Source organism: Lissotriton vulgaris, chromosome 3_1 (genome assembly GCF_964263255.1).
Source record: "Lissotriton vulgaris chromosome 3_1, aLisVul1.2, whole genome shotgun sequence".
In the NCBI taxonomy this organism is placed as follows: domain Eukaryota; kingdom Metazoa; phylum Chordata; class Amphibia; order Caudata; family Salamandridae; genus Lissotriton; species Lissotriton vulgaris.
Genome location: NC_141689.1, coordinates 2,088,894,561 through 2,088,915,304, shown reverse-complemented (window position 1 = coordinate 2,088,915,304; position 20,744 = coordinate 2,088,894,561). Strand labels below are relative to the sequence as shown.

The following is a 20,744-nucleotide window of genomic DNA, read 5'->3' as shown; positions in this document are numbered from 1 at the left end:
ACAGCTTTCTACTTCTGCTCCTTGGTTCTCTGCTATGTTTAAAGTGGGGAAGTCGAAATGTCAAATATTAGAGAGGAAATGTCAGTGCAATTTTCTGGAAGAAGACAAACTCAGCTATGAACTAACCCTTCAACAGTTTAGGAAAAATAAAAAACAAGCGAAAGTCTGCCTTACACAAAGCAAATAACGAAGCAGAAAATGCTCATCAAACAATTTTCTAAATGTTCTAAATGTTTAACTCTCTTTTAAACCCTTCAGTAAGAAATCAATCCACTTCGTCATCAGAGGAGTTTGTCAACAATTTGTCAGAATTTTTTTATGATAACGTTTTCAGCATATGCTCAAAATTCACTAATATTAAAGAAGTTGTGACTATGACACACTTGTCTGTCTCCTAAACTTTAAACACAATTCAGTTTTTTCGAGAAGATCTCCATCTAGGACTTCCAGAGTATGATTCACAAAACCCATTTGAGATCCTCTTTGGATTTCTACCCATTCTCATCATACATGGGGATTTCAGTCCTTGAACCCACAGATCAACTCCCTCTTTAACCTCTCTCTTGAGACAGGCATAGGGCCATCTTGCTAGAAAGAGGCACTGGTCCTCCCTCTTAAAAAAACCTAACCTGGACCCTACATGTTCACTTAACTATAGACCCATTTCTCTTCTCCCAGTTTTTGAGAAGATGCTGGAGTCAATGGTTAATCAGCAGATTACCAGTTACATTGAGGAAAGTAATGTCTTTCATTCTTCACAATCTGGCTTCCGTACTGGCTTCAGTATAAAGTAGGCACTCCAATAAGTATCTGATTTTATTAAAACCCGAATTGACCTGGGCACAAATACCATAGTGATCCTACTTTATATATTTGCTGCTTTCGAAACGATGTCGCGTGACATTTTATTACAAAGGCTGGAGAACGCAGGAATAGCCCGTACCATTTGGAAATGGTTAAAATCTTTCCTATTTAACCCAAAGCAAGCAGTACATCTTTCCCCTTTTACCTCAAGCTGCAGACAGGTTAACTGTGGAGCAACACAGGACTCTGCCCTTAGCTTAAGTCTCTTTGACATTTATATGGCCCCTCTTGCTTCCATCGTGCAAGCTTTAGGCTTTAACATGATGTCTTAGGCCGATTACACCCAGTTGATGTAAGCCTTCAAACACCTGGATGTCTCTGTCACAGCTAACGTTTAGGGCTGCCTATCAGCATAGGTGGAGTGGATGGATAAAAGCTGTCTCTGCTTAAACTCGGAAAAGTCTGAGATTCTAATATTTGGTACATGCTATATATTGGAGCTGTCTTATCTCTGGCCTACATTACTGGGCCAAAGTCCGACACCCTCCACTACAGCCAAAAATTTGGGGTAAAACTAGACAAATCGCTATATTTTAATCCACACGTTAATACCATCGCATGAGTCTGCTTTTCTTTGTTCAAATCTCTAAGAAAGACACTTACATTTCTGCATGAACATACTCAAAAATTATCATCCATGTGTAGATTACATTACTCGAGTATGCTAACGTGCTGCATCTCAGATCTCCTCAAGCACTGATAAATAGACTATAGCAGGTTCAGAATGCAACAGTCAGATTGGTTTTGAATATTCATAAACGTCAATACGGAGTGGCCTGAAAATCCTCCACTGGCTCCCTATCAACCAAAGAATAAAATGTAAAAGCTCTAATGATAGCGTTTAGGGCCACTCAAATGAAACATCTGTGACAAGATTAAGACATACCCTTCCAGCAGAGTACTTTGTTCGGCCAACCAAAATTTGCTATGCATTCCTAAGATCGACATAGCAAGAGCAGGAGGTAATTTATTTTCTTTTCTGGCCCCAATACTTTGGATTCAGTTCCCTGAACATGTCAGGAGTACAACAATAGAGGCTACTTTCAAGATCCTTCTGAAAACGTACCTCTTCAGAGAGACTTAATATGTGCCTTTCCTTTATTCTGAGGCTTCTTCTTTTGATATAACCTAGTGCTGGGATGTTCCTTGTGAAGCAGCTGTAACACTTTATAAACTAATATTTAGGAAAAAGGGAGCACAAATGCACCGGGTTATGTGCCTATTTAAACGAGTGAGAAACAACGTTGCACTAATGAATCAATTGACACTATATGTGTTCCTGATGTATTCTGATATTTTATTTATTATTATTTCATCTTTTTTTAGGAAATTTTTAGCTAATAAGAAATATATACAGACAAGGTGCTAGTACATGTGACATAAATATTATGAATAGGTAGTACAAAAAATTGGTATCAAGGAATCAGAACAATTCATAGAATACAGTAACACATTCCCATTCAACGCGTTTCGGTGTGAGCCTGCTTCAGGAAGTTTGTATTTCTTACACAATAATGTTTACTGTAGTATGGATGAATATACTCTGAAGGTATTTATTGAATATGAATTGCATCATGATTCTCAAGTGTGTCGCATTATAGCTTGTGGGAAATAAATCCTCGTGGTGTCTTTATAATAAACAGAGGGATTACGAGGGTCTGCTGATGGATGAGATTTCGCAGCGGTCGAAGCGCCTTGGGACCCTACGGGTAAGTAGTGCGCTATATAAATGCCAATACATTTACATTTACATTTACATGAGATTATCATCGCCCGTTCTTTACCAGATTATTGTGAAACAAGAATAACCTTAGTTCGAAGAATGATAACAACAGAGTGTGGGGAGCTGCTTCTGCTGGAGCTGTGTGTGTACCATCATTGCTTCATGGCTTGAGAAATTTGGAAAGATACGATTGAGTACCTGGAACGGGCGTCTTCCAACGGATCCCTGCTAACTTTATAAACTAATTAATTCATTCAGTCAGTACTAACTAATTGCAGTTGTGAGGCACGGTCCTAATCTAGGCACTTGTATAAAGCAATCTTTCTTTTCTTTAATTTAAAGCACACTGCCCCTATAATTACTAAAGGGAGACACGAGCATAGCTCATCCTATGGTAATAAGCATTCCCAACTCCAACCCAGTCGTTGGGTTAGTGGAAATATGAGTAATGGGACGAGGAAGGTATAATCAGAGTAATACTAATTACTGGTAAGTAATCTAAACATTACCATCTGCTTCCATATTCCTTGTTCCATTACTATATGCTGGCAGACTCAAGCAATAAGACAACAGAAATATAACAGTATAAAAGACACATTTCATACTGAACTAAGCGTTTAATAAGACATAAAAATGCCTTACAAAAACAAATGATGGTACATTCTTGGAATTCAAAACCCTAGTACTAAACTGTAACACCTAGCTTTGAGCAACATTTAGGGCCATAAGTATCAATATTATGAATAGCGATAACCTAATTGCGATTTTCTGTGAATCACACTTACTAAATCACTATTCCTAATGTATAAACTTAGAGTTTCATTTAGTGCTCCATGGTGGGTCACAAATAACCTACCTCATGAATAATAATGAGGTAGGTTGTAATATGCGACCCACTGGGAATCAACGCCATCACAGGCATTGTATGGCATTGCTTTAAAATAAAGCTATCTTTTTATAAAAGGCAATCTATTTTCCTTAAAAAAAAATAGAATGTGTTTAAAAATAAAAGTTTCATTTTTTTCTTTTGTTTGTTTAAGAAGATCTAGTGGTCCCGTAGACCACTGCCTTCTCTTAAATGTACTTTTGTTTTACATACACAAATGGAAAGGGGTTCTAAATAGGCCCCTTCCCATTTGCGAATGCATTAATACTACACGTCTATGGTCAGCAAATTATTAATGTTTTGCAACCGGAATTCAGTCACGAAACATTAATACATACCATTCGGATAATTTATTTAGGAGGGTTGCCACTTCCAAATACCAAATCAGTATTTGGTTGCAATCCAAAATTGTGATTTGGTAACTTGCTCCCAAATCGCAGTTTTGATTTGATACATACCAAAAAATTTTTTTGCAGTCACAAATGGGCCAATTCTACAAATCGACTCATTTGCAACCTCATAAAACTTGATGCATATGGAACTTTATCTATAATGTCTCACAAATGTGGATTGAGTTACCCGGATTGCTGTTGCTGTACACATGTCTGTTATGGAGATTTCTCCCCATTCAGCCCAAGAGGCAGACATGCTTCTACTTAATTAAACCTGAGTATTTCTAGGATGAGGAAGACTAGTGTAGGAAAGTAATCCTTTTTGCTCTGATCACCTTCATTTTGTGACTGGCTCTGGTGGTTACTGGCTGACATTGCCCTGGCCTCTGCTAACCAGGCCCAGTGTCAGTGATCTGTAGTCTAAAGGTATATGGTAATTGCTGTAATTTTAATTGACAAAGACAACCTACCTGTAAGTCCCTGGTACATGGTAGGGCATGTAGGTTTAGGCACTCCAGTGGACTTAATGCTCTTAAGTGTACACTGCTAAGGTATCTGGTGCCATTTTAGAGTTAGGCTTGCCTTGCAGGCTGGATTTAAAATAAAACTATGTCCAAATTCAACGTTGAAATTAAAAATTCCAAAGTCCAAACATACCTTTTTATTAATTATATATCACCTCTAAGGTTTGCACTAAGTGCCCAAAGGGTAGGGTGCTTTGTTATAACAAGCATTAAAAATGAAATAGGTCTCGCCTTTCATTAAGTTAAAGCCATTTGCTTTGCTATACCTGTCGCATTTTCAATGCTAGTTATTGGTGCCTTGAATAGGCTTCCTGACTTTCTCGACTCTTTAAAAAATATACTAGATTTTATCCTGAATGAAAATGTGAATGGAAGTTATTTTACTTGTAAGTCGCGTGCACATTTGCAGGTATTGAGATGTAGACTTTATGAATCAGTGAAAAAAGGACATTTTAAAAGGGGCCGCCTTGCTTGGTGTGTTTAAAGAGGGGGTTTTTCAACAAGTAATGTCCTGCCTTCAGTACCACAAGTGTAAAGGGTCTGAGAAACGAGAGGTGGGTTTGAACTGCAGCCATACCCAGGGGCGTGGCTGCTGTTGGTGCAGTGGCACTGGGGCCCAAAGGCCCGCGGAGCCTTGTGCAACCTGGTCATGGATGTGTACTTTACTGCCACAACAGCAGTCAGAGGGGCCGGGGCCTTGCTTGCACCACAGCATCCTTGACCCAGCCTTTCAAGGAACAAGCGCCCGACAATGCAGACCCCGACTGACAGACAGCAAACAGGCTCAAGGGTCCGGCCCAACACTCGGGCCCAGCCCTTCTGGCCCGGCCTCCGTGGCTGAAGGAGGTGATGACGTTCGGACTGGCCTAAGGGCCGGCCTGACTGGTCAGTGTGAACCACTTCATGGCCTGCTGGGCCGGGTTTTACTGTTGACTCCCCTGCTCTTACCACAAACACATTGCCTGCTGCAACCTTACACCTATGCCCTCCCCATATCTTCCAAAACCCTCACACAGCCTCGTCACGAGTACGGAACACACCACGGACACTTTTTAGCCTCTAATTCACTAAGGAGGACTTTTATTTCCCTGTCAGGCCTATTTCTGTCCCCGTCCGACCATGGAAGTGTTTGATATGCTTCTGGCCCCTGGTGTGAGGTGCGGTGTGGCTGTCCGTGCGGAGGTGGCGAGGGAGCGCTCTCTTTTGTGCACTGAGGTAGGTGTGTGTCGGTGAAGTCCTGTGAGAGGCGAGGGGCCAGCCTGCGTGAGCCGTGCGTGTGTCACATGTATGTGGTAATCTGCTTTCACTATTAGTGACCACGTGTGTGCTGGAGCATTTGAGCGTCGCTGTCTCACTGAAGTGTGCACGTTAAAACGAGGGCAGTGTGGAGCAGAGAGGAGTGTGGCAATGCATTGTGTATGTAAACGACGTGTGTCAGTGAGGGTGTGTGTTTATCGTGACCGGTGTGTCTGGAGTGATTGTGAGGTGCGTGTGCATCGCTGCAGCATCTGGTGGCGTGCTCTTGTGCCTGCTAGTGTATGTGAATGGAAGTTATTTTACTTGTAAGACGCACGCACATTTGCAGGTATTGAGGTGTAGACTTTACGAATGAGTGAAACAAGCGGTGTCTCCTCTTTCTCCATCTATTACTCTGGCAGTCTTTGAAATTGACCGGTTTATGTAAATAGCTTCCTAACGATAATCCCTAAGAGGAACTAAGGAAGGAGGAACTAAGGAAGGAGGGTTGGAGATAGACAGGGCATTGAGAGGCAGTGACCTAGAGGGGAGTGAGTCGGGGGAGAGACTGACAGCGAGAGGAAGGGCTGAGAGAAGAGAGGGCAAGGGGGATAGAATTAGATGAAAGACACAGGAGAAGGGCGTGGAAGTGCTGGGGAGGGAGGGAGAATTATGCAGCTTTTATGACTAATGAAGGCGTGGTGGTGGCGCCAGTAATACGCCTGCTCCCGATCAGAAAGTAAGAATTATCACAGCATGAGGCCCCAAAGTGATAATTATCACAGCATGCCGAGAGGCGCCCCACGCTGCTGGAGCACTCAACTGCGCATTAATTATAGTTGAGTGCTCCAGCAGCCTGGGGCGCCTGTTGACATGCTGTGATAAGTGGGGTCTCATGCTGTGATAATTGTTACTTGCGGCGCACAAGCTGTTCCACTGTGAAGCGCGTTGCACACCTGAATCGGCTCGTGCCCATACTACAATCGGCTCGTGCACAGGTCTGTCTCGAGGTCTGTCTCCCTTGGAGGCAAACACGGTGACTATAGGTCTCATTGGCAACAGCGCTTCGCGCTGCAACGCCAGCGAGACCTAAAAAGCAGGGACAATATAGAAGATGTTATATATGCTCTGGTAAGGAAAAACCGCAAAAGTCATGTTTCCCTAATGTAGTGCTGCTAGGCCCATGAGCTAACACTAGGAAGGATTTATTACATTTAAGAAAGTCTGTCTTTGCATTGGAACTAGCTAGCAACACCATTCAAAGTATCACATTAATGGTCATGTTAAATCCAGCAACTTGCCAAAGTTAGATTTAATGTAACTATTACAGAAAAGTAGTTTTAGAACGTACTATACTGGAGTTACATAAAGAAGCCCTGTGCAGCCTCTTCTGATTGTTCAGCCTCTGACAACCTGAGTCAAGCTGCTCCCTGGGTAGGGGTGAAGAGGCCTGGGGCTGCAACAATACAGTAAGCCATTTGGTGGGAGGAGATTTGCTTCCTGGAGAAGCCAGGGAGAGGAAGTGGGCTGAGGTGATAAGCTGGACTTCAAAAGCAGGAGAACAGATGTCATAGGACCCAGGCCAAACCCCAGCCAGATGGAATCCCCCTAATGATAATCAGGAGAGGGGCTGGAAGGGCATTATAGTCAGATGCTTGGGTTGGATTACACCGAAACCCACACTAAGGAGAGAATGTATTCATTTTGATTTTTGAGAGAACAGTGCATTCTGGGTCCAAAAAATGGCACACTTCGCAAGAAGTGGTAATAGCAGAGTGAGGTAGCTTCACCCCATTGGTTGGGGTGCCTCCCCTCCTGCCAGCCTAGAATAGAGGATAAATATGAGAGAGCTGCAGGAGCTTCTCACATCACTGCCCAGAACAAAAGAAGAAGAAAGACTGCCCTGCTGGACCCTTGGACTGCACCCCAGAAGGCTTGCATTCAGAAAGACTGCACCTGTTGCACTTGCAAGGCTCCACAAAGAAAGGACTGTGCCTGTCTCAAAGGAAAAGGAGTGGATTCCATGTTCAGCAACTGGTACAACAGAGCTGGAACGCACATGGCACAGCGCCATGGCCGTCACCTACCCAGACGGACTTCAGACTTATGTCTCGTATCTTTCTCTGCTGCTGACTCCCTCCCGTGGACTCCCTGCTCTACCTGACCTTTTTCTTTTTTTCCCCTCTTTTCTTCTGTGGATCTTGTTTCTCATGATTGCTAATTACTCCTGTATTGAATTTGTAACCTCTCTGTAACGAATGTGATTATTTTTGTAATTTATAACACCATGTTGCCTTATGTTAAGCGCTAGACCTAGTTTTTTGGCTGATGCCCGGTGGAGCTAACTGATAGCTATAGAGGAGATGGCCCCCTTTGGCCGTCACCTTCACAGCTGGACTTTGGGCAGACCTTCCTTCTCTCCCCCACCCCTTTACCCAACCCCCTTTTCCCCTCTATCCTCCATTTCTTTTCATCCCTATGCTTTTTAAATGTGTTTCTGTTGAGACCAAGCTATTTGGCCGATGCCCAGTGAAGCTACCTGATAGCTATAGAGGAGATGGGCTGTGGACTTCCCCCTCAGCCGTCACCTACCCAACCAGACTTTGGCCAGACTCTCCCTCGTCTCTCCACCCTATTTCCTCCTACCCCTTTACCCTACCCCCTCTCCCTTATAAGCTCCATTTATCTTGTCTTTTTGCTCTTGAAATGTTTTCTAGTAACTGATGTGACTGGTAACTGATGTAATTTTGTAACTTTGTGGAACCCGATGTAAAGTGCTCTGTTACCTCCGGGTCTAGCCAGGGCTATATAAAACTCAAATAAATAAACATAAAAAAAGTAAAAGAGATGAATACCTCAGCTGACGAGCTGCAACTGGATTTTCCTGGACTGCGCAGGTGCATGGTGGGAAATTGAGTCCTAACCCCCAAGAGGCAATCCAGAGTCTCCGAACCCTTGGCTGGTGCAACTGGACCCTTATTTTTCCCAAAGGAAACAAGAAACTGCAACAACTCAAAGTTTGCAAACTTTCTGCAAAGGTTTTCAGGAAAGCACAAGGAGGAGACTGGCTCAACACTGAGAGGCAAGCCACTATTGTTGACTCACAAATTGGCCTGACCGTGCTGGTTTGTCAAGATCCAAGAAACCCGAGGGCTTGTTATCAAGAGAAAAGATCCAAGCCGAAGGTAAACTTTTGACCGGGACCTACCTCAAAATCTATGCGACCCGTGCTCAATTGCCTTCAGCCTAAAACTTTAATTTTGTCCCAGTCCAACATGACCAGAAGGTATTAAATGCTTGACACATACCTGTCTCCTAAGTTAAGACTGACTGCTGAGTATCATCATTGTCATTCATAATTCAAAAGAGGAAGAATAATCTGGGATGAATTGTTGACCTAATCTTAAAAGTATACTGTCTTAAAAATTGGGAGAACAACACTAAAACACTTGTAACCTACTTATAAATCCAGCAGTAGATATAGTTAATAATCCAGAAGCAATGAAAGTTTACAGTTTTAGACAAATGTTTCTACTCTTAGGTCTTAGAATACTAAAACCTTTAAATCATCTGAAGAGCCAACCTTCAATTTTAGACCACCTAGAAGAATGAAATGCTTAGACGGACACCCACTGGAGTCTTAAGGTAGCAGTAGCACCACCCTTATCAAAACCTTCCAGCAGGACTGGCATACTGTTATCTAGGGAACATGACCAAGAAATACATTCTTATCTCCACACTACTTTGAGAAGGCGGACCAACGATGAGCATAAGCTTTTCTAGTCGATTCTCTACGTGATCCCTGAATTGAATTCGCTAGAGATAAGGAAGACATCATCTCCTAACTTAACTTTTGTAGAACCTAGACTTACAACAGTGGAGGAGAGACAAGGGGATATGGATGAAAAGTAATAAACTTTAACTATTCCACTGACAACTCAGTAGAGGGAACCAATTTATTCTCTGTCAATATGGGCAGATCAAAACCACCTCAACTTCATCCCTCTTCATTTTCAATAGAAGACAAGGAATTAGAGCAGTGGGAGGAAAGGCAAAAAACACAGCCTTAGAGCACAGTGATGTCAAATCATCTAACCCCATGGCTTGGGAGTCCTGAAATCTTGCAAAAATGATCCAGGAAGTGTAATGTGACAGTCTGGAAAGAGATCTACTGGCCTGTAACGAATTTCTCTAAAATTCAGACCTGAAACTCATATGTTGTAATAACAGGAATTCTCTGCTCAAACAATCGGCCTTCTGAATATCCCCCCTCCCTTATTTGAACAGCTCTGGTGGAAAGCAGATTCATTTCTGCCCAGCTGAAAATTTCCTGAACTCAAAGACTGAGGGATGCTGAACCCATCCCAAATTATCTGTTTAAACAAGATATGGCTATCATGTTGTCTGTCCTGACCAACACATTTGCTCCTTTTATTTATTTTGAAAGAATTAAAGAGCCCTCCAAAACACCCTTAACTCTGTCCAATTTGACAAATGGTTCCCTTGATGAACTGTTCAATTAACCTGATCTTCCTGAAACTACAAAACAACTCCTCATTCTTTCTTGCTGACATCCACAGTAAGCACCAACAGAGATTGGAGTTACAGGGATACTCCTCTGTCCAGATTAGAGGAATTCAGCTACCAAGTCACCTGGGATACCAAATTGCCAGATACTGGAATTAGACATCAGAAATGTCCCATAGACGGATCTCAATGCTGCAGTATGTATAGGTTAGTAGAGGCCCCACATCTAGACAAGCCCAATGCATAGCATAGGTGTTTTCTGTTCCCATTCATTTGTCTTTCTCTCTTCAAGCATGGTATGCATCTCACACCATCTGGATTCAAAACTCCTTTTAGGAAACCAAAGCTTTAGGAGAAAATTCTCACATTGCCATCAATCATTGATTGAGCGTTCTTTTCAATAATGGAAGGCTTTCTGGCCTATCCTTTATTTTCCGCCGGTGCCTGCTAATCAAAGGGCTCCTTCCAGAGAGCATTTTGGTGTTCTGTGGGACTACTTTCCTACCTGACATAGTCTGTGAAGATAATAATCATCCCCTAGAAGCAGAATTAGCCAATAGGATGGTTTCTGTTTTCACAATGGTCCATTATTAATGTTTGATTTCCTATATGATGGTGTAGACACTGACTAGAAACAATGTAGGAAGTGTGAAAACCAGACTGAGGGGCAAAATAAAGTAAGAACATGTTTAGCTGACCATCGTAGCATTCAATTAATTTCAAAATTATGTAGGCACAAAATGAAAACAAAAACATTGAGAAGGTCAATAGGTCTGCTGTTGACTGCCAGTCTTTTGGCAATTCCTTTGTTTTTGTCCTGCTTTTTAAAAAACATTATTATCCTGGAAGTTGCCGAAATCTCATCAATCTTAACAAAACATTAGCTTAAGGCAGAAATGTAGTTATGGTCTTAAAAAAAGCTCACATTGCCATAGTACTACATTTCACATATTTACTTTGTGTGTTGATGAGCTCCTTCTGAAAGGGCAACAAGGAGTAGCTCAAAGTGAAGTCAGCTAGTGGCTGAAGTTTGGCTGACATTGCCCCTTGATGAATGCTGGAGTGGGTGAAAGAAAATGTGAATGACAGAGCTACAGACTAATGGACAAAGTCTGGTGGAAAATCCCCATAGGTCACTATGGTATAATTTTGGTGAAGTAAAAATTGCTAACACACACTTAAAGATGTCAACGTCATAATTTCAAAATGGGAAGATTTTGCCAAAATCTTGATTCTAGATGAAATGAGAGAAAATAATATTGTCAGAACATTTGACACTTAATTTTAATTTTTTTGCTGCATAATTTAGAAACCATGCTGTATATTTTGGTCTAGCATGCCACATAACTTTAATAGCCCTGACTATGTTAAAGCTCGACCAAGTGGGTAAGGAGTTTTCATTTTGATAATAAAATCCACATTTCACAAGAAATCCTGAAATAGTTCCCACATATATGGGTGTACACACCACTGCACAACAAGATTTAGTGTCAATTACCTGTAACTTTGATCCTAGAATATATATATATATATATAACAATGGGATGCTGCGATCTTGGTATTAAGGCCATAACATGAATACTTATGACATTATTCTTGTTCACTTGAGATCTCATCCCGCATCAATGATGTTGTGTTTATTTGTATATATATTTGCAATATACTGTACAGTCATGGTTTTAACATATATATTTATATATTTATGATACATTATTTATGAATTTATTTTATATATTTTGTAGATACTAGCCTATGAATGGGGTGTTATACATGACTTTTTGTACAGGGTATATATTGTATATAGTGTATATATTGAGATTGATCCTCATGACGCACATTGCACTTTGCACAACAAATATCGGTTTTGATTTTTGGATTCATCCAGTGATCTTTTTTTGTTTACACATTTATGTAATTGCATTTGCACTTTATTGTTATAGTATGGACTATGATAACATGGCGCTATTTGGGGATTATCCCATGATGTCTGCAAACTTATAGTCTGTTGTCCGTGTCTATGATAAGTGCAACACGTGACCAAAAACCTACCAATCGGAGTGTACTTCCACTTAGCACTAGCACTTTAAAAATTGCCTTTTTCCCAGCGTGCGTCATGTGATCAAGGCCTCTGTGTAGGCCGAAACGTCATGCTGTGTGCCGCTTCCTCGAGGGTACAATAAAGAAAACATTGTTCACTGCACCTGAGGTCTCCTCTCTTCTTCCTGCGCAGCGGTTTCCAGCACTGGGCTCCGGGCGAGAGGCAGCAGGGATTGTTTCATATATATATATATATATATATATATATATATATATATATATATATATATATATATATATATATATATATATATATATATATATATATATATATATATTGCATATATTTGCAGGGATGTTATAGTTAGGCTCAGATTTGACTCGTACTAGACCAGTGAAATTCAACAGTTATAGATACCTGAGCTAACTGTAACTTATGCCCCCGCAATGCACTGCTTATGACCTTACATATTACATCACTGATGGCATGGTCTGTTACATCACTGATGACATCTCAAATGACATGACTGATGACATCATCCAGTGATTCTGAGTATTTTCATTTTGTTTTTGTGTGTAAACAAACATACTAAGGTACCACAAAAGTTAAGTTAGTATACTTTGTGTACTACTAATGAGTGATTCCTTTTTTGAACATAGGTTTTGTGAGTATTTGTGTGACTGTGTGTATTTATATGTGAGTGGGTATCTGAGTGGCTGTATGGGTGTATTAGTGGGGTTTTGAGTAGCTGTGTGGGTGACTTAGAGTTGTGTAAGTGGTTGTATTGGTGAGTGTATCAGTGGCTATATGGGTGGATGAGTGAGTGAATGGCTGTGCAAATGTCTATATGGGTGGGTGAGTGGGTGTGTCAATGACTATAAGGATGCGTCAGCGGGTTTCTGAATGGTTGTATGAGGAAGTGACTGAGTGTGTAAGTGGCTGTATTGGTGAGTGGCTGTTTGAGTAAGTGTTTGGTTAAGTTAGTTGGTGTGGGAGTGGCTGTATGGAAAAGTGAGTGTATGTGGGATTGGCTGTATGGGTGAGTGAGTGGCTGTGTGAGTGGTTGTATGGGTGAGTGAATGGCTCTGTTGAGAGGCTGTATAGCTGAGAGGTGTGGTGCAGTGGCCAGAGTGGCTGACTCCGGAGTGCAGGCTCACGGTTCTATCTACGACAGCAGCTCAGCATCATGTGACTCTGGGCAATAGCTCACTTAATCTCCCCGAAGGCCCCCAGTGCCTTGAAACCGTTAAGGGGTGATATGTTCGTGCTTTACAAATACAAATTATTATTATAATAACTGGGTGTGTCAGTAGCTGTATGGGTGAGTGTTTGGCTGTGTAAGTGGCTGTATGGATGATTGAGTGGTTGTATAATCTGGCTCTATGAGTGAGTGAACAACTCTATGGATAAGTGAGTTGTTATGTAAGTAGTTGTATGGGTTTGTGAATGGGTATGTGAGTGGTTGTGTGAGTGTGTGATTGGTAGTATGAGAGATTGTATGGGGATGTGAGTGGATTTTTGAGTGATTCTGTGGATGATGGCATCAGTGATGTCACTGACCATGTCATGAGTGATGTATTATTTGAGGTAATAAGCAGTGCATTGCAGAGGCGTAAAATATAGTGAGCTCAGCTAACTATAACTGCTGAATTTCACTGGTTTTGTAAGAGTCAAATCTGAGCTTAACTATAACATCCCTGTTACCTTTGTTTTCTATATATATATATATATATATATATATATATATATATATACCTTAGAAACAGTGGGTGGCCTAAGCATGGTAGAAAGGTAAATCTACTAATATATGAATAAGTTTGTCTCTAGAGATAATTAGAAACAGTAATAGCTGGAGTATCCTTCCTAGAGCAGGAATAGCAAATTTCAGCCATGATCGCATAGGAAAAGGACAGTGTTGCATAGAAAATTTTCAGCTGGTTTGCAGGATTAACACTTCCAAATATTTAAATTCCTAAAGACCCTTGAAAACAAGGGGTCTGATTCACAAAGGTAAAATAGAGCAAACGTCTAACTTTACGACTTTCGGTATTCACAAAGGGCATTTGCTACTCGTAAATGCCCTTTGTAAATACCAAAAGTCCTAAATTTCAACTTTTGGTTTTCAAAAAGAGAATTTCCGAGTAGTAAATGCTCTTTGTGAATACCAAAAGTCGTAAAGTTAGACTTGCGTCTCAGTTTACCTTTGTGAATCGGGCCCACTGTAATTATCAATGATATTTAATATTACAGCTCCTAAATAAATTTTACAAAACTTTTTTTATTGCTTGTTTAAAATCTGACATGATTTTAGAAATATTATAAAGATATCAAATATATAAATGTCTTTAACAATGGTCCCTTCTACCAATGTTAAGTTGATTACATAGAGGTTTTGATAAACACTATACACTTTTAAAAAAAAAATTAAGCAACCTCAAGCAACTAGAACCTAATGATTTACCAGATGGACTAAAAGTAAGTACAATTTCTGAGTTGGTGTTTTGCATGGCATGTATTGTTCTGGAACACTACATATTATGATTAATAAATTAATCATACAAGTTAATTTGTGGGAACTATTCACCACAAGTCTGCCAAAGTACTAACACTTTCTGATTTATAATTTTGCATTTGTATGTGTAGAACAAGAAATAGAAAGAAACATATAATAAGTTTACTACACATTTTTCAGGAGAAATATTTTAGTTACAAAGTTATAATGCAGGAAGCACCAGCTTCTAAAAGAAGGGGTTCACTCAACACATGTATAAATCAACATAAATACATATGTATGATGCAGGATGTTTTGATGAGCTAAGATGACCTTAACTGTGGGACACTTTGTTTAATCAGAAAGTTTTCTAAAGGAAATTTCCAGAAGGAGCAGGTGAAAATTCACAGGGTGGGAAGGCAAGCTTGAAAATTTTGAAATTACATACGTCAGATTTGAATCTCTTCATCCTTCTGGCATGAAGTTGTGGAACGAGTTGCAGCAAAGGATGCAGGACAGACGACTGAGAGGACATGAATACAGACACATGAAAACATTGAACTGCTTACTTTGTGGGGTCATTATCTATCTACATGAAAAGATCATGCAAAAAATAAAATTACTGACAATGTATTCTGCCCTGTAGCCTGGGGCACTCTTAAATAGCATTGTATGAGAGTCAAATCTATTTAAAGGGGTTCATTTACCAATAAATCCTTCTCAATGTGTTCTATGTGTGTTCCTTCTTTATGGAATGAAAAAGACATGACAAGTTAATTCATTTGACGATCCTTGCTAAAATAAGGTGAGAGCATACATTTGTCAATTTTCATAGGAAAATTTACCTGAAGGGGAAAGGATTGCAGGTATGGATATTCTTTTTCAGAATTATAGTTGCAACCTTCAATCATACACTGTACTCAATTTATTTCAGGTAAATCCGGGTGTCAGCATTTCTGAGACAGAACGTAATGAAGTAAGTTCTCTTTCATGGTGCTATGTTATTCATTGTCTCCAACTGTATCGCTGTCATTGCTTCTTATTTGGTTTCATCCAGTAAAATTTTGTAATCAACATGAATTTGTGCTATAAATATTATCACAATATCCAAATCTATATCATAAAGGAATTGCTACTAAAATTAATTTTCCTCCCTCGAAGAAGTGCATTTACAGGAGAGTCTGTGATTTTCAGGACTACTTTGGCTTTTGGGAATAATGGTGGCATACTTCTGCTTGACAGAGACAGAAGAGCCCCTGCATATTGCTCTTTGATCATTGCATACAGTGTGGGTAGAGCATAAATGTATTAATTAATATATAGCAGCCTTTAGGGGACCTCATGTAATCATTTAAACTAAAAAGAACCATGAGTATCTTAATTGAAAGATAAGTGCACATCAATGGAATTAGGCTATATGTGAACTGCATAAGCCTGGTGAGGCATCTATATGATGCAAATCAACCACAAGTTTTTTTTGTCTAACACAAATTATACAGGTGTGGGAGTTAATGTAAAGACAAGTACAATTTGTATATTGTTTTGCTATTGCTAACAAAAACATTTCAAAAATTGATTTAAAGCTTTTATTTGCTTTGGGTATAAAAATGAAAACATAGGAATTACAATTCTTGTTTAATAAAAAAATCCACATCTTTCCCCTCTGCACAAATTGGTGAAATGCCAGCACTGTTAAAATGCTATCAAATCAAAGATATGTTCCTGTAGTTGCATCACAAAGTTTACAACTAGTTTTACATCATTAAGTGTCTGAACAATCAGGCGTGTGCATCAAAGATCTACAAAAACAAGTGCACTAACATAAATAATTTATCTGTGGCAATCTAGCAAGATAACAGTTTTTTGGTAGTAATCTGGAATTGCTTGAATGTTGAGCGTGATTACCAACATACCACTTTATAGTAACACGAAATATTCAGATGATTGTGTATGCATATTCAAATATATTTAAATAGAAAGGATTATATTGAGGAAATATTAAATATATCTAAGATTAAGAGATTTAAATAGCTGTGTTGGAATATGCTTAGCAAGCAAAAATGGACAGATAATGGATAGAAAACTCACTGACAAAATGAGCATGTTTCAAATGCAATAATGATGTATGAATGGAAAAGCATACATACATGTATCATTGCTAGGCTACAGTGCACTTGGTTATACAAAATATATTTTTAGTTTGACTCAGTACATTTACACTAAAGCACTTATAAAGTTGTATCAGCATTCTCAAGGTCAATAAAATGATTAAGGATTTTACAGAACCTAGTTTTTACCTTTTATAAATTGTACTTATCAGTTTTTCTGTCAAAGTAGCCTCTTTCGGAAAAAACTAAACAGGGTGACCATAGTATCCTTTGACACAATAGTAATGCTTAAATTATAAACTCCCTTCAGTGCTAGATAGATATTTATGGGAAACATCCTTTACAACGGAACCGTTACAACGCAGTACTGTTACAACGCAGGATTTACAACGAAAGTCGTTACAATGACTTTCGCTGGAGGGGGCTCTAGGATAGGGGATAGTTCAATTTCCTATCCAACACCTTCCCTACTATCCAGGGGGACTGGAGTTGGAATAGTAAATTAAACTATTCGCTATCCAGCGCCCCCCAACGCAAGTCGTTGTAACGACTTGCGTTGTTAAACCTGCGTCTTAAAGGTACGCGTTGTAACGGTACGCATTGTACCGTCATACATCCGATATTTATATAAATGGAACCAGGACAAATTTGATCTGCTTGCTGTGGATTCTAAAGTAAAAGATTAAATATTTTTTTACAGCACATCAGTTTAAAATGTTGTTTAAGATGCACTACAAGCACCTATTTAATGAAAGGGGGATTGATTTAAGAATTAAAATGAAAAAATAAAAAATATATCTGAGAAGGCACTTATTATAATAGTAAACTGAACATAGCTAATTTTCAAGATGCTATTTTTATTTGTAAATCGGCATGGGATTTTTTATTATGTAATAAGAACTAAAAATGTAATGCAATTCCATTTACATTATAATTTGTCCTGTGTAAATTATGGGTTTGGTATTGTGATCCGAATTTGGTGACATTGTCGAAGAAAAGAAAGGTCAAAATGTTTTAGACTTTGCATCTGAAATGTCATATTGAAATGATTTGGCTTTCTAAAAACAACTAACCACATTCCTATTTACAGGGTATCTAATAATCAGGTTCAGTTTTATGTGTTCTTTTTTCAAATCCTTTCATTGTTAATGTTCAAGACACTTCAGCACACCATTTTACAATAGTTTAGTAGTATGTATTAGAAAGCGTTATTACTAAAACAAATAGAAGCCTATTTTTTACAGAATGCGAGGCACGGCTTAGTGTGCAATAACTGAACTTCCAAAACCCATTTATAATCTGTTTTCATACCATGCATTGAGAATGCAATGATCCTATATGTTTTAGTGCTACTGCACTCAGATTATAATGTGAATTTTTTTCTTGTTCTCCTACTTTGAAGGAGCACCGATTTAATTGTTTCTATAGAAAACAAACAGTTTTGCCGTTTTAGTTCAAATTCTCAAGAGGCATTTGGAAATGTCACAGGGGAAAACAGGAGTTGTTTCCTATTTCTATTTATAATTACACATAAAATCACAAGCAGTAGCTATGCAACTTACCATGGTGTCTGAGTTGCCTGAGTCATGAGTCTTAGAATAATGAAATAAGAACTGTGCAAAAGAAATTGAAGGTGTGATTTTACTACAACACAGATAAATGGATTATGATTGTCTTGACAAACAGTGTGCTGAAAATGTGCTTCACAATTATCTTACCCTCTTGGTGTTGTCTTTTTCATTTAAACCCTGTAGGGAAGAAAAAAGATTGCACACTTTAAAAATTAAAACAGATTCAGATATTTACATTGAAAGCATACATATATCATACTAACAGTATTTTTTTCACAATATCCTTTGTATTCTGGCAGAGAGTATGAAAAAATATTTGGGCACAGTATTTAAATGCTAGTGATACAGAGTCACCTATTATGTGCAACAACGCCACATGCTGACCATGCCTCATTGACATTTATGTTTCCTTTTATGATGATCCTCATAGCTGACAATATAATTTGTCCATTATACCGATAAAAGTTTTCCAGCTTCAGCTTGGGAGTGAGTTGAAAGGTAAAATGGGACCAAATGCTTCAAATACTAGATGAACGCAGTGAGGAGTAACCCACTGGTTACCCCATAGCAGGGCACTTTACATTCGGAAATCTTGCAAGGAATTTTCCCAACATACGAGATTAAAATTTAGGTAATAGAATACTGCAATTGAATAGGAGGCAAAAACAGCTTGGTCAAGCAGTGTTTACACCCTTGAATTGGCTAACAGATGCTTGTGAGCATTCCCATAGGAGAACTACAGAATTCCTTTATACGCATTATTAGTAATTAACATATGTATGTGGTGAACTATGAGCTCTTGCATCTACTTTTTAAACTGTCCATATTAAAACCAAGGAACCTACACTACACCAGTCTTGAAAGAGCAGCCCTTAGGCTGTCACTTTTTTTGTCCTATACTTGCGCAACACTACCATAGTTACGCAATAATTCCTCATTCACAACCTGCCCCTGATCGACCATATCAGATGACTTTCCCTTAACACGCATCTCTAAATGAGACTGCTGAAGTTTTTGTGGAGGGACTGTCAGAAAAAAGATTTAGGAGGCTTGTCTGATTTACAAATGTTGGCCTAAATACCAATAGCAATCCCAACCAGATATACGAAAACCAAAATGACATGGTAGGTTGGAAAGGGAAAATAAAATAAAATCCTTGAGTATCGGCTCTCGTGTTTGTAGGTCAGGGTACCGTGAACTAAGGTCTCTTGTAATGTCTTCTTTGCGTCCTTCTTTACCAGGCCCGGCAGGACCGTGCCACCAACGCCCATGTGCAGCCTCAACCCTACTGAGTTGTGGTGGGTGATTCAGCAATCGTCAGTGGCATCTACCATTCCTCCGACCAGGCGGCTTTCACTTCCTTGCTCTTTTCATCCTCTCCTCTTTGTGAGTTGTTGGAGTCTGGGTCCTTGTCTTTCTTCTGTGGAACCCTCACCCACGTGTTGCTGATGTCTTCATGTTGTGTGTGGACCTTCTCTGCTCTCCTCCAGTCTTCTGCATGCCTCCTTGTTCCTCTCTCAGGCCTCTCCCCATCCCGTCTCCCCTTGTCACAGTCTTCACAGATTTTTCTCTCCTTCTCTTCCAGACCCTTCCTGTGAGAGTGAGTCCTTCTTTACTTTCCACCTTTCTTTCCATCTCCGCCCTTTCCTCTCCTATCCAACCATTGTCTTTTCTCCCTTTCTCATTTCTCCTGCCGGTTGGGACTCGGTGCCACAGGACCTGTCTTCCTTTTCCCAAGTAACTGTTCTAGTGTTCTCTAGCCCCTTTACAGTTCTCGGATCAAATATCTCAATAAATAATTTGAAATTAACCAGAAACTACAAACACGTCCATTACTTCTCAGTTGTCCCCATGGGACAATTGTTATCAAATTCAAAAGGAAAGGTAAAATTCTCCAAAGAAAAGACTAGGTGGCCAATTTAAAATTGGGCAAGAAAGAATAATTTCACATTTCTGGAGGAAATGCTAAATCTGGGGGGCAGGTCACTAATGTTATTTCCTTTATGATAAAAATAGTGGCATGGAGGAAATTTCCATTTGTAGCTTTTCCTCTAGCATTTACACTAGAAATCAGGTAGTTTTCAATTGCCACCAAATTCCAAACCAGGCTGTAGTCCCTCATTGGGAATCTGAAAAAAATACAGATCTTTGGTGAAGCTTACCCTCAGTTGCACACACTTGATAGAGCTATGGGCTAGGGATGGCCAGGAATTTAACGTTTGCACAGTCCTTGACATGTCGCAAAAACCAGTCGAGCCGCAGTAGGATAAATATATATCCAACCAGACCTCCATAGTGTTGAATACAATGAGCAGCAAGAATTCTTGCTTCTCAGGTTTTCTGGAAAAAGAACTAAAGCAGGGGTCGCCAAACTTTCCAACCAT

The 20,744-nt window shown here is 39.6% G+C and overlaps 1 protein-coding gene across 1 annotated transcript in view; it reads right to left on the bottom strand.

The window, feature by feature from the left end:
- NMU (neuromedin U) overlaps window positions 1-20,744 on the bottom strand; it is a 542,180-nt gene that overhangs the window by 151,925 nt on the left and 369,511 nt on the right. The window contains exons 5-7 of the mRNA XM_086962634.1: window positions 18,508-18,537; window positions 18,352-18,402; window positions 15,130-15,204 (exon numbers count right to left, since the gene is read on the bottom strand). Coding sequence (XP_086818760.1) covers window positions 15,130-15,204; window positions 18,352-18,402; window positions 18,508-18,537 — 156 coding nt within the window. The remainder of the gene's footprint in view (window positions 1-15,129; window positions 15,205-18,351; window positions 18,403-18,507; window positions 18,538-20,744) is intronic.